At 51.3% G+C, this 14,933-nt stretch overlaps 1 protein-coding gene across 15 annotated transcripts in view; it reads left to right on the top strand.

Moving 5' to 3' along the window:
• The first annotated feature begins 12,670 nt into the window (after positions 1-12,670).
• Positions 12,671-14,933, top strand: part of CCDC33 (coiled-coil domain containing 33) — a 323,029-nt gene continuing 320,766 nt past the window's right edge. For 14 of the 15 annotated variants that reach the window (XR_010591116.1, XR_010591117.1, XR_010591115.1 and 11 more), the window contains exon 1: positions 12,671-13,165. Coding sequence is in view for 12 of the 15 variants with exons in the window: in XM_042851567.2 (XP_042707501.2) it covers positions 12,803-13,165 (363 nt within the window). In the remaining 3 variants the exon portion in view is untranslated. The remainder of the gene's footprint in view (positions 13,166-14,933) is intronic. The other variant, XM_065559720.1, reaches the window with a different exon arrangement.

Raw genomic sequence — 14,933 nt, forward strand, 5'->3', positions numbered from 1 at the left:
AAGAGGTGTCCTTACACCTGGAAGAGACTATAAAAGGCAGCTGCCTCATCTCCATCTTGTCTTTAATCCTGCTTCTTACCTCTGGAGGGACTTTGCTACAAACTGAAGCTCTAAACAAAGGAATGAATGACCCATCCCAGCTGGGGATGTGCTCCAGAGACTTGATTTGAACCTGCAGTTTATTACATCACTGATACAAGTCTGAACCAATAACTTTGCCAGGACTGTATGTAATTGATTCCATTTAACCAATTCTAGCTCTCATCTATATCTTTTTCCTTTTATGAATAAACCTTTAGATTTTTAGCTTCTAAAGTATTGGCAACAGCGTGATTTGTGGGTAAGATCTGATTTGTATATTGATCTGGGTCTGGGGCTTGGTCCTTTGGGATCGAGAGAACCTTTTTTCTTTTACTGGGGTATTGGTTTTCATAACCATTTGTCCCCATAACGAGTGGCACTGGTGGTGATACTGGGAAACTGGAGTGGCTAAGAGCCAGTGAGGTAAAACCAAAGTCTTCTCTGTTTGGCTGGTGTGCATAGAAACCCCAGCCTCGGGCTGTAACTGCCCTGATTTAAGCAATTTGTCCTGAATTGGCACTCTCAGTTGTGTCCCACCAGAACCAACATCATTACAAGCCCAATATGCCGTTAGCCTTCTTGGCAACAAGGGCACACTGCTGACTCATATCCAGCTTCTCATCCAATGTAATCCCCAGGTCCTTTTCTGCAGAACTGCTGCCTAGCCATTCGGTCCCTAGTCTGTAACAGTGCATGGGATTCTTCCGTCCTAAATGCAGGACTCTGCACTTGTCCTTGTTGAACCTCATCAGATTTCTTTTGGCCCAATCCTCCAATTTGTCTAGGTCATTCTGGACCTTGTCCATACCTTCCAGCATATCTACCTCTCCCCCCAACTTAGTATCATCTGTGAACTTGCTGAGGGTGCAATCCATCCCATCATCCAGATCATTAATAAAGATGTTGAACAAAACTGGCCCCAGGACTGACCCCTGGGGCACTCCACTTGATACCGGCTGCCAACTAGACATCGAGCCGTTGACCACTACCCGTTGAGCTCAACAATCTAGCCAGCTTTCTATCCACCTTATAGTCCATTCATCTAATCCATACTTTTTAAACTTGCTGGCAACAATACTGTGGGAGACCGTATCGAAAGCTTTGCTAAAGTCAAGATATATCACGTCCACTGCTTTCCCCATATTCACAGAGTCAGTTATCTCATCATAGAAGGCAATCAGGTTGGTCAGGTATGACTTGCCCTTGGTGAATCCATGTTGACTGTTCCTGATCACCTTCCTCTCCTCCAAGTGCTTCAAAATGATTTCCTTGAGGACCTGCTCCATGATTCTTCCAAAAACTAAGGTTAGTCTGTATTTCCCCTGGTTCTCCTTCCGTTTTTTAAAGATGGGCACTATATTGCCTTTTTCCAATCACCTCCCCCGATCGCCATGAGTTTTCAAAGATAATGGCCAACGGGTCTGCAATCACATCAGCCAATTCCTTCAGCATCCTCGGATGCATTAGATCTGGACCCATGGACTTGTGCACAGCCAGCTTTTCTAAATAGTCCTTAACCTGTTCTTTCACCACTGAGAACTGCTCACCTCCTCCCCATACTGTGTTACCCAGAACAGCAGTGTGGGAGCTGACCTTGTCTGTGAAGACCAAGGCAAAAAAAGAATTGAGTACTTCAGCATTTTCCACATCATCTGTCACTAGGTTGCCTCCCCCATTCATTAAGGGTCCTACACTTTCCCTGACCTTTTTCTTGTTGCCAACATACCTGTAGAAACCCTTCTTCTTACCCTTCATATCCCTTGCTAGCTGCAACTCCAGTTGTGTTTTGGCCTTCCTGATTACAACCCTGCATGCTCAAGCAACATTTTTATACTCCTCCCTAGTCATCTTTGTATATCTCATTAGATTAATTGAAAATTCATGTTTGATCACATAATTAATTACTGTATTCTAAATTATTTGCACAGGGGGTGAAAGGAAATTAACCAAGATGCTTAAGGAAATACAGGGAACAAGGTTTTATATTTTCACACATTATAGCTTAATGGGGTTTCAATTACAGTTATGCACAACTTTCAGAGCAAACACCATTAGAGTCATGATCCCACACCAAAACTCTGGATCCTAACAATTTTGGCACTAGAAAGCAAGGATTATAATCCTGTTATGATTTACTTAGATGCTTAATTTGCCCCCTTGAATAGTCCTCATTGATTTAATTGGGACTAGTCATATACGTAAATATAAACACATGCTTAAGTCATTGCAGGATGAATCCAAATTTCACAAATGGCCTGACCAACACCTTTGATTTTAACAACCCCGAATTTCAAACCATTTGAAATCTGGATCCAAATTTTGCAGCTTAGGCCCATCATTGCTTTATTTAAAAACCTCCAACATGGCCCATATTCACCAAGGACCATATACCTTTTGAGAGAAGCTGGGCTACTTCATGATTTCATTTGGGAACGCAGGGGACTTGACAATTTTGTTTGAGGTTTGTTTGTTTTCATTTCAAAGAAACCCACAAAAACTGAAAATGAAACATGGGGGCATGAATTCCCTGGGACCCTGAACTGCCAATAAAACAGGTTGCAGGGACCAACTGGAACCAGTGGGGTTTTCACAGCAAATGAGTTGATCAATCAAATGCTGATCAGACTCAAGATTTGAGTGCTCTTCACACAACATGTAGGGAGAAAGGAAAGACGAGTTCATTCTTCCAATACCATTAAAGGATTCCCGCTTTTAGACCTCCAGAGCAGCACGTTAATATTAACATTGTCTCTGTTGCTCTCTGGGAAATTATATGGCAATCTACATATCTGAGGAGAGGTTAGTCGGGAATTGTCCAACAAAACATTGGAAAATGCTGATTCATCAAAATTTAAACAGTTTCAGATTCAACAAAACAGCCAACTCATAAGAACAGCCATACTGGATCAGACCAAAGGTCCATCTAGTCCAGTATCCTGTCTTCTGACAGTGGTCAATGCCAGATGCCCCAGAGGGAATGAACAGGTAATCATCAAGTGATCCATTCCCTGTCGTTCATTCCCAGATTCTGGCAAACAGAGGCTAGGGATACCATCCCTGCCCATCCTGGCTAATAGCCACTGATGGACCTATACTCCATGAATTTATCCAGTTCTTTTTTGAACCCTGTTATAGTCTTGGCCTTCACAACATCCTCTGGCAAAGAGTTCCACAGGTTGACTGTGTGTTGTCCTTTTGTTTGTTTTAAACCGGCTGCCTATTAATTTCATCTGGTGGCCCCTAGTTCTTGTTATGAGAAGGAGTAAATAACACTTCCTTATTTACTTTCTCCACCCCAGTCATGATTTTATAGACCTCAATCATATCCCCCTTAGTTGTCTCTTTTCCAAGCTGAAAAATGCCAATCTTTTTAATCTCTCCTCATATGGAAGCCGTTCCATACCCATAAATCATTTTTGTTGCCCTTTTCTGAACCTTTTCCAATTCCAGTTTATCTTTTTTGAGATGAGGCAACCACATCTGCACACAGTATTCAAGATGTGGGTGTACCATGGATTTATATAGAGACAATATGATATTTTCTGTCTTATTATCGATCCCTTTCTTAATGATTCCCAACATTCTGTTCGCTTTTTTGACTGCTACTGCACATTGAGTGGATGTTTTCAGAGAACTAGCCACAATGACTCCAAAATTTCTTTCTTGAGTGGTGAAAGCTAATTTAGACCCCATGATTTTATATGTATAGTTGGGATTATGTTTTCCAATGTGAATTATTTTGCATTTATCAACATTGAATTTCATCTGCCATTTTGTTGCCCAGTCACCCAGTTTTGAGAGATCCTTTTGTAGCTCTTCGCAGTCTTCCTGGGACTTAACTATCTTGAGTAGTTTTGTATCATCTGCAAATTTTGCCACTTCGCTATTTATCCTTTTTTCTAGATCATTTATAAATATGTTGACTAGGCCTGGTCCCAGCACAGACACCTGGGGGAAACCACTATTTACCTCTCTCCATTCTGAAAACTGACCATTTATTCCTACCCTTTGTTTCCTATCTTTTAACCAGTTACCAAACCATGAGAGGACCTTCCCTCTTATCACATGACAGCTTACTTTGCTTAAGAGCCTTTGGTGAGGGACCTTGTCAAAGGCTTTCTGAAAAATCTAAGTACCCTATATCTTTTGGATCACCCTTGTTCACATGCTTGTTGACCCTCTTAAAGAATCCTAGCAGATTGGTGAGGCATGATTTCCCTTTACAAAAACCATGTTGACTCTTCCCCAACAAATTATGTTAATCTATATGTCTGAAAATTTTGTCCTTCACTATAGTTTCAACCGGTTTGCCCGATACCGAAGTGAGGTTTACCTGCCTGTAATTGCTGGGATCAATCTCTGGAGCCCTTTTTAAAAATTGGTGTCACATTAGCCATACTCCAGTCATTTGGTACAGAAGCTGATTTAAATGATAGGTTACAGACTACAATTGGTAGTTCTGCAATTTCACATTTGAGTTCCTTGAGAACTCTTGGGTGAATACCACTGGTCCTGGTGACTTATTACTGTTTAATTATCCATTTCTTCCCAAACCTCCTCTAATGACACTGGAATAGTTCCTCAGATTTGTTACCTAAAAAGAATAAAAGTATTCCTGTCTGGAAGTATGGGATCGTTTCCCTCTGCTCCAGCTGGATGTTCTCCTTCCCTGAGACTTTCATCCTCCTCAACAGCACAGAGGCTTTCACACCAGGGGTGGGACCGTTCTACTGTGTCCTGGAAAGTCTCATCTATGTACCTCTCTGTTTCCCTTAGCTTCTCCAGTTCAGCCACTCTGGTCTCCAAAGCCCATACATGGTCTCTGAGGTCCAGGAGCTCCTTGCACTGGATGCACACCTATGCCACTTGCTGGACATCTACCCAGGGCCGACTCCAGGCACCAGCCGACCAAGCACGTGCTTGGGGCGGCACCTTGGGGCAGGGCGGCGCTTGATTTTTTATTTTATTATTATTATTATTTTATTTGGTGGCGCGGCGCTCGGAGGAGGGGCGGGGGCTTCGGGCGGCGTGGTGCTCGGGGGGGCGGGGCTTCAGGCGGCATGGTGCTCGGAGGGGGGTGGGGGCTTCGGGCACCGTGGTGCTCGGAGGGGCTGCGGGGGCTTCGGACGGCGCTCGGAGGGAGGGCGGGGGCTTCGGGCGGCGTGGTGCTCGGGGGGCGGGGCTTTGGGCGATGTGGTGCTCAGAGGGGGCGGGGCTTCGGGCGGCGTGGTGCTTGGAAGGGGGCGGGGGCTTCGGGCGGCGTGGTTCTTGGGGGGGCGGGGCTTCGGGCGGCGTGGTGCTCGGAGTGGCGGGGTCTTGGGGGGCCGAGGTCTGGCGTGATCCGGTGCTCGGAGGGGGGGCGGGGGCTTCGGGCAGAGCGGCACTTGGAGGGGGCGGGGCTTCGGGTTGCATGGTGCTGGGGGGGGCGGGGATTTCGGCGGCACTCGCGGGGGTGGGGGTACGGCGGGGCAGCGCTCTTCTTTTTTGCCTGAGATGGCAAAAAAGTTAGAGCTAGCCCTGCATCTACCTACATTATCTTTTTACTCCTGAAGTTAGTTCCTTTGTTGAGGTTTTATTGTTATCAGGGGGTGTTTTTGGCTTTAAGTTTAAAGAATGTTAAGTGTATCCAGCCCCACTCCTTCTGTAAACTCCCTGGCAAAACTCCCCTGTTAGCCCTGGTCTTCCTGAGTAGCCATGCCCCTTGGTTAAGGGTTGATGGGTGCTAAAAGGCTTAGGGATCAAAGCCTCGTTAAGAAGCTCTCAGCCTTGCCTAGCAGGCCGCTAGGCTCAGCACACACACGTACACGGTCCCCCAAACAAACAGACCACATGGTATATTTCAGTCAAGCAGCAAGTACACCACATACACAAACACACACACTACATACAACAAATTTACCCCAAGGTTCACGTAATCACTCCTCCTTCACCTGGAGAACTCCCTTGCTAAACTCCCCTGTTAGCCGCTCCTGTTCACTAGCTCCCCTCAAAAAATCTCTGGTTAAAAAATGACTTGTCCAATGTCACACAGACTCAGATTGGTTCTCTCATATCTTTGCTGTACTGAGGGAAGAAAGGGGGCAAATATAGTTACATCACTTTGGCCCCTCCATAATTCTGACATAGGGTTGGGGCCTGCCAGTCTCAGGGATGTTCTAAATAGTAGCTGTGTGTAATAGCCCCTACCTATCCTCTATCACAGAATATCAGGGTTGGAAGTGACCTCAGGAGGTAATCTCGTCCAACCCGCTGCTCAAAGCGGGACCAATCCCCAGACAGATTATTGCCCCAATCCCTAAATGGCCCCATCAAGGATTGAGCTCACAACCCTGAGTTTAGCAGGCCAATGCTCAAACCACTGAGCTATCCAGCCTCATACTATCAGACAGGAAGCCATTCCTACATGACAGGAAGGGTGGTATAGTGATTAGAGCAGAGGACTGGGACTCAAGAGAGCTAGAGTGCCGTCCCAGTTCTGCCACTGACTTGCCACGTGTCCCCCAGCCTGCTACAGTTAGCGTCAGCCATGGGAGCAGCAGCACCAGTGGGGAGCACAGTGAACTAAGCTAGCAAGTGCAAGCAGTGTCAGATCCTCAGCTAGTGTGAATCTGTAGCTTCACGGAGCTGGGGAGCTGGCCAGTACTCAGCATCTCTTCGCCCACCCCTGCTGTCAGCCACAGGCTAGTTTTTCCAGTGCAGGCAAACCCTGTGAGTTACCTTCTGAGAAATGTGGGCATGGTTTGTTACCCTGTTTGAGCATAGGCGCCGACTTCCTCTCTTCCCGGAGGGGGTCAACACCCCCCACTCCACCCTAGGCCTGCCCCAACTCCATCCCTTCCTCCAAGCCCCCACCCCTCCCCCACCTCTTTCCGCCCCCGCTCTGCCCCCACCCCCACTCCAACCCTTCCCCAAGGCCCCACCCCACCTCTTCCTACCCCCTCCCCTGAGCACGCCCCATCCCTGCTCCTCCTCCCAATGCCTCCTGCATGCCACTGAACAGCTGTTCTGCAGCATGCAGGAGGTGCTGAGAGGGAGGGGGAGGAGTTGATCAGTGGGGCCAGTAGGAGGCGCTGGAGGGGGGGGCAGGAGGTGCTGGAGGAGGGGGGGCGCTTGGCTGCCGGTAGATGCTAAGCACCACCAAAAAATTTTCCGTGGGTGCTCCAGTCCTGGAACACCCATGGAGTCGGTGCCTATGTGTTTGAGGGCCTTCCAGGAAAACCACAACACTATTTAAATCCAAGTGCCTTTTTGACATGGGCAGACAGATGATTAAATGGTAGCAGGTAAGTGGATCTATGGGCCAGGTCTTCAGCTGGTGTAAATCAGCGTAGACCCACTGAAGTCAAAGCAGCTATTAGGACTCTGCCAGATTGGGATTCTGTCAGATCTGTTTGAAAGCTTTGAACGATCCCCCCCAAAATCTGCCATTTTCATGTTTTCCTCAGCGATCAAGGTGTAACTCCACGGAAATTCCTTCTTACACCATGAAGGGTGAAATCCTGAGTTTTTACTCAAGCAAATCTCCCATTGAAGACAATGGCATTATTCCATTACTCCAGATTTACACTAGAGTATCTGAGATTGGAATATGGCCTTGTGTGAGTATTGCAGAATTTGGCATGTAGAAAATACTTTGGCCAACCCAGCTCCGACTCAGGTTTCATTGTAAAGGTACTTAAACCAATAGGAATAAACCATTCAAATTAGTATGCAGGGAACAGGATCTAATTGAGGAAATAAAGTAATCTGGGTGAAGGCCAGACAGTGCCATTATGTGGTTACATTAGCCCAATGCCCACATCATTACTGATCTTACGGCTGGTCTGTCCAGATCGATATCACAGTCATTATTAAACAACACACAGGGAACCACCCCACCCTCCATCCCACCTCAGGAATGTTATTTCCCTTGATCTGGATTATTACCCCATCAATCCATGGAGAGATTCTCCTCTTACCTAGTGTCAGGCATGGCCTCCGATAATCAGGCCTAGTGGTTTGAGCATGGTTCACAACTAGGCATAGGGTGGACCTGGACCAAGGGTGGTGCTGGAATCGAGATCTGGGGGTGGGCCGGGGTCACAACTGAGATCAGAGTCTGTAGACAAACCAGGATCAGAACCGTAGCCAGAGTCCAGGTGCAGGCCAGAGGTCTAAGCCAGAGTCCAAAGACACACGAAATTGATACCAAAGCCAAATTCCAGATACAAGCTGGAGGTCAAAACCAGACAATCAGAGTCCAAGGATTTGGGAAGGATCAGGAGGCTGAGGCTAGGCTGGAGTGAGGCTAGTGCAGGGCAAAGACAAGACTCAGGCAAGGCTGGGTCAGGGGCAGGGGTTGTGGCAGAGGTAGGGGCTGTGGCAGGGGCAGTCTGGGAGTCACTGAAGTCTGGTGCACTGTGTGGCACCAGGATGGTTCCTGGCCGGGTAGCACTGTTGCTCAGATGGATCTACAGCATTGCTGGGGTTGTTGAAATACCGGGGCCTGGGCTCATCTGACCCAGGCTCTGCTCATTGATAGGTTGCTGTTGCATGCCTGAGGGCTCACTCACTGCAAGCTCTGATGAGTGCTGACTCACCAGAGCACCTATTGAAGCACTGGTAATATAAAGGCCCCTCCCCTGAGCCTAAGGGGAAAAGCCTCCAGACCCAGGCATCAAATGATAACGGGGACCAACAAAGGAGAAAACAAGGATGGGGTGGGGTGTCAGAGGTTTAAAAGCAGGGAGTCAAAGGGGCACACTGAGCAGAGAGCCCACTGCCAATTGAAGGCGTCCAGGGAGCCAGTGGACTCGGCCCGAGGAACTCTGCCTGGATACATGAACCAAGGGAGGAGACTCGCAGAGCACCTCCCTGTCCAGCATCCTCCTCCTGGTATGGTAGATGGTCTTGTGACTTCATGGGGCCAGGGATAGGGTATGCATAGAGCAGGAGGTGCAGGGAAAAGAGTAGCCAGAACATGAGATGGAAGTTCTGGAGGAGCTGGAAAAGGGGCTGCAGCCTACCGCACTCCAGGTAGATGAGCTCCACGGTATCCGTCGCGCTGCAAAAAGGGCAAGTGCAAAAAGGGCAGGGGTGAACCACATTGTGTACATGCCCATGCTCACAGCTCTGTGAAGGAGCCGCCAACTGATATCCCTGGTGGGCCATGGGACCAGGGTAGAATACAGACTGGCCCACTGGGGCTCCTCACTCTCCATCGTTGGTAGGAGGTCCTGCCACTTGGTGTCGGGGTGGGACATGATAGTAAGGAAGTGAAGTGTGTGGAGCATGCAGCTGTGTTCTAGGCATGGTTTGGAAATGGACTGGCTATAGGTCACGCAGCCAGCTCGGGTGGTGAGGCAGGGGCGGGGGGTGAGAGCAGCTGGGGGGCTCACAGGGCAGGAGCCCGATGGCAAGGTACAGAGAGCCAGGGGCGAGGGGTGGGCAAGGAGCTCCCTCCCACAGGGCCAGCTCAAGGAAGGCCTGAGAGGTAGGCAGGTAAGGTTGCTCTCCCCTCCTGGAGAACACAGCAGGGACATGAGGGGTGGCAAGCCCCATGCGCTGACTCATTGCAGCAGCTGAGCGAGCAGCTCTGGTTTGGCTGTGAGTTTGCCTCACATGTAGGGCCTGATCCAAAGTCCAACTGAGTCAGTAGAAAGACTCGTTGATTACAGGGGGCTTTGGATCAGGCCTTTACCCAACTGCCTTCAAAGCAGACTCTTGATTTACACCAGTGTAACTGAGAAGAGATTCAGGCCTGATAGCTAGCAAGGCAGAGACCATTGAAGGGATTTCAGCTGGGAAACGTTTGCTAATGGAAAGGCCGATGTGAGGGGAATGGGGAGTGAACCATCAGAAAGAAGCAAAAGAGAAGCTAGTAGCTGCGTGGCCCGTGATTTGACCTTCCTTGTCACACCTTGAAGCGGTCCCTGCAGGGCTAACATTCAGCTGCTCCAGGGAATCTTGTGCTGTGGCTAGAGAGAGGACAACAGCCTCTGGGACCCTCGCTGGTATTAAACTGCTTTGGTGATTTAGGGCACGTCTTCACTAGCAAAGTTAAAGCATTGCCATGGCAGCTCTAACATGGCCATGTAGTCATGGCACCAGCTGTAAAAAAAAACACTTCCACGAGGGGAATAGCTCCCAGCACTGGTGCACTGTTTACACTGGCAGTTTACAGCGCTGAAACTTGCAGCACTCAGTGGGGTGTTTTTTCACACCCCTGAATGAGAAAGTTGCAACGCTGTAAAGTGCCAGTGTAGACAAACCCGGAGAGTTCACTCTGGTATTTGCTGATGATGCTGGAACCCCTGGATGGAATTACAGCCCCATCAGTGGTTGCTGGCTACTCTCGCTGTGTGTTGCTTAGACCCAGGGCGTACTGCTGTCACTGACATGTCACGGCACAGCAGGGTCCCTGTTTAAAGGCCTTTGACAGGGCAGGCTTCGCTGTGTGTGAGTGCACCTGCTTGAGCCTCGTGCCAAGGGACATCACCCGCCTTGCTGGGACCCCACTTCCATTTCTACAGCCCATGCTGTGGTGAGGCTGAGGGCATGGGACATCCTCCAGCCTGCACCAACATCTGTCAGATTCACCAACTGCCCTTCACAAACTGCCCTCACCCTGTTCCCAACAACTCCTTCCTGGCCAAGTCACAAGTCCTCACTACTATCTTCATCTTCCTCAGCCAGGTCAGGCACCCACCCCTCGCCAGGCTGCACATACTCAGTCTTCCAGGGGATGCCATCCTACTTCTCTGACTGCTCCTTCAGCTTCTCCTATGGGGCTCTTCCTTCTCCCATCGAACTCTGTCTGACCCCTTAGGAGGGCCCACTTTGCCTGGGCTACAGCCACTCCCTGTGCATTGAAGACTCTACCTCTCCCACTGCAACCCAGGCGCTATGAACAGCTCTGTGTCAAGAACGTACAGACAAACCCAAGTGCGCCCCAGGCAGGTGTGAACTGGAGCCATATCCAAGGGAGAACCAGTGACCAGAGCTCAGTGAGATGCTGAGAGCCCTGCACACCCTTGACTTCCATTAGCACTTCCACGGGCAGGATCAGGCCCCAGCACCTCAAGCCTGGCCTACACTGAGTATGTCCCTCAGACGCACAACTCCTCCAATATAGCACATTGTGTGTGGTGCTGGCATTGCCTTGGCTCTCTCCTTGGGGAAAGGCTTCCTCCCTCATTCTGCAGCAAGCTGCGTTTGCTGGAAGGCGGGTGCCAGTTTGCATCTAGTTACCTGGTTTCATGGCAAACAAACTGAGTTCAAAGCACCGCTTCCTCCCCCTCCCCTTCTCCTTCCTGTGGAGCCCGGGAGACAGGAGGTCATGCTGAGGCTCACTCTGTGCAGCACACTCAGTTTGGCTGCTCTCCTGGAATCACCAAAGGACACCCCCCGGGGCTGATATAGTTTGTGAATGCCCTTTGTGACTGAAAAGATATGACAGGACATGCCACCGACAGGCGGCTCCAGGCACTTTGCCACTGCAAAGGAAAGTAGCCATTTTAAAGAAATTCCAGGTTTGGAGGGGAAAAACGAGAGCTCGGCTGTTGGCCCATGGGTGGAAGTGATGCCTGAAACCGTGGGCTCCTCTCTAGAGGGCTGTCTGCTGTGGCAAAGGGAGAGACTCTCTGCAGGCTGGGGCACAAATCTGCCAGATCTCAGGGCATTTTAGGGGGATCACAGAGCAATCAGTGGCTGCCTGTTGTCAGTGGTTCCCTGCCCCCATTCCCTGGGAAAGGCTCTCCCCATGGCTAGCAGGGCGGCAGAACCCCGTGTCCCCATGACCCTGCAGAGGGCACGTCTGAAGGTCGAGAAGAAGACCCTTGATTTTGAGTTTGAGGTGGTGAATGTGCAGTTCAATGAAAAGGGACGATATGCCCTGAGGCTGACAGTGGAAAATCCACTACTGGAGGGGTCCGGGGCTGGGGTGCACCTGCGGGTGAACGAGGGAGATGTCCTCTATACCACCTCAGGGACCACCGACATCATTGAGCAAAGCAACCTCAGCGAGATCTACGCCTTTGAGAAGAGGAGGTTCCTCTTCACCTTGCCCAAAGGTAAGAGACTGGCTGTGAGGGGCCAGGGAGGAGCAAGGGGCCCACCCCTGAGCCTTTCACTGAATTGAGAGCTCACCTGCTCAGGACTGACTTAGGGACCAATTCGTCACCAATACCTGGAATCCAAGGGCTTGAGTGACTCTTGAGCTACGGCCCTTAGACCAGGGCTAAACCTAGGCACACCCCAATGCCACCTCAGAAGCAGCCTGTGGGCAGACTGGTCATGGAGTGCGGGTGGGCTGGGGCAGAAGGGGGCATCAGATGCAGGGGAGCATGTGATTGGGACAGGAGGGGGTGTGAGACCCAGGGGAGCGCGGAGCTGAGGCAAGAGGGGGCGTCAGACCCAGGGAAGCGCACGGCTGTGGCAGGAAGAGGGGTCACACCCAGAGGAGCACAGGGCTGGGATAGAAGGGGGCGTCAGACCCAGAGGGGCGCAGGGCTGGGGATAGTGGAAGCGACTTTCCTGAGCTAATTCAGCCATTGAGCTCCAAACTTGGCCCCTGTAACGTCTGCTTGTGGGGTTTTGGGAGCCAGGATTCTGCAAGAATGACAAGAATCATGATGTGCGCCTCCGGATCGAGGCCCTGCGGCTCTGCGGACCCTCACTGAAGAGCAGCCTCCGGGCCGGAGAAGCCTTCTTCGCCATCTACCCTCGCACCAACCAGCCGAGGATGAACCTCTTCGCCAGGAAAGACGAGGACCTGTACCGCTACAGCGATATCATGGCACTGCTGCGGGTGGGCGAGGACGAGCTGGCAATGCATTGTGGGAGGCTGGCCTATGCCGTGTCCTTTCATGAGAACCGCCTGCCTGTGAGGAAGGAGACACCAGTGTCTTCCCACCAGCTTTCACCGTGGCTGTCTGCAAAGGAGGATGGGGAACAAGATGGGGTGTATACCCAAAGAGTGCCCTTCCCAGTGCCCCTCCAGTCTCTCGATGGACCCCATCACAGCTACCCCCGTTCTACTCCAGAAGCATTGACATCATCTGCTTATCATTCGCCGCCCATCGAGCCCCGCACCCTCTCTGCTGAGGTAGGGAATGCAGGGTTGCCAAGGTGGGCAGGGAAAAGCCTGCTGTGCTGCAATAGGAAGACATGCTGGTGAGACAGGCAGGAGCTGGAGGGGTGATTCAGTGGGCCAACCTTCAGGTGAAGTGTGAGATGCCAACGCTGCCACACTGAAATAGGTTGCCAGGTGCCTGGTTTTCGACTGCAACACCCAGTCAAAAAGGGACCGTGGCAGCTCTGCAGTCGGTGGTACACAGGGTTCCTGCCTGCCCTGGCTCCACACAGCTCCCAGAAGCAGCCAGGATGTCCCTGCAGTCCCTGCCACGCGCTGCCCCCACCCTGAGCACTGGCTCCGCAGCTCTCATTGGCCAGGAACTGCGGCCAATGGGATCTGCAGGGGTGGTGCCTGCAGGCGGAGGCAGTGCGCAGAGCCCCCTGGCCCCTCCACCTAGGAGCGGACATGCTGGCTGCTTCTGGGAGCTGCCTGAAGTGAGTGCCGCCTGCACCTCAACTCCCTGCCCCAGCCCTGAGCCTCCTCCCAGACCCTGAACCCCTCATTTCTGGCCCCACCCCAGAGCCTGCACCCCCTGCCGGAGACTGCACCCCACACTCCAAACCCCTTGGCTCCCCTACACACACCCCATATCCAAATCCCCCACCCCAGCCTGGAACCCTCTCCTATACTCTGAACCCCTCCACCCAAGCCTGGAGCCCCCTCCACCCCAGCCTGGAGCCCCCTCCTGCACCCCAAATCCCTCATCCCTGGCCCAATCCCAGAGCCTGCACCCCCAGCCGGAGCCCTCACCCACCCCAGTACCCTGACCCCCTGACCCAGCCCGGTGAAAGTGAGTGACAGTGGGGGAGAGTAAACGATGGAGGGAGGAGGATGGGGTGAGCAGGGGCGGGTCCTCGGAGAAGTGGCAGGGCAGGGTGGGACCTCGGGGCAGGGGCGGGGCAAGGGTGTTCTGTTTTATGCGATTAGAAAGTTGGCAACCCTACAATGAAATCCCAGTAGGATCCACACAGCTTACTGTCCTTCGAAGCCTAGGGAATCTGGCACTGGTGGAACTATGTCCATATAGCTGTGGCATTGGTACAAACCCCAGTGCAGTTGCAGCTACACTGGTGCTGGCAGGCAAACCTATATAGACAGGGATGGCCTGAGGGGCTGGCCCTTTAAGAGGAGATGAGTGGAAAAATGATTGTGGTCATGTGACTAAGGCAAGGCCTATGGATATGTGAGAGTGTGCTGGGTGAGAAGCTGGGGAGCTGTAGCTGGTCTGCAGCGAGGGAGTCATTGGGGGGCTTTCCTGCAGAAGCTGTATTGGCTAGGCAAAGCAGGGAGTCGCTTTGAACTTTGGAGCCATTATTCTGGGATTTTTAATTATGTGCTGAACTTTTATGTTAACAGCCCTCCTTCAGAGCTGGGTTTTTGAGTGCCTTTGTGCAGTTTATTGACCCATGTGAATCCCTGGGGAGATGGGAAAACCCTGCTGAGGGGAAACTGAGTCAGGGTGCTACAGAGCCATCCCTGGCTATGGGGATGACCCCAGAGGTAGCCCCACTTCAGGGGAGGTTGCATGTGCTGTAGGCCATGTGGCTACCAGGCTGAAGCTGTCTAGCAAATGCCAGCATCCTAGCTTGGAGACTGTGACTGGCCCAGCAGGAATAGACCTGACCATGGATTTTTGTGAGACAGAAGCAAACTCAGGTCTGTGGAGGCAGAAGAGGCCAAGCCTGGGGGAAAGGGGCCCTAGCTGATCCCAGTGGCTTTGGTTCAGCGCAGGTGGAGA

Source organism: Chrysemys picta, chromosome 10 (assembly GCF_011386835.1).
Source record: "Chrysemys picta bellii isolate R12L10 chromosome 10, ASM1138683v2, whole genome shotgun sequence".
NCBI lineage: Eukaryota > Metazoa > Chordata > Testudines > Emydidae > Chrysemys > Chrysemys picta.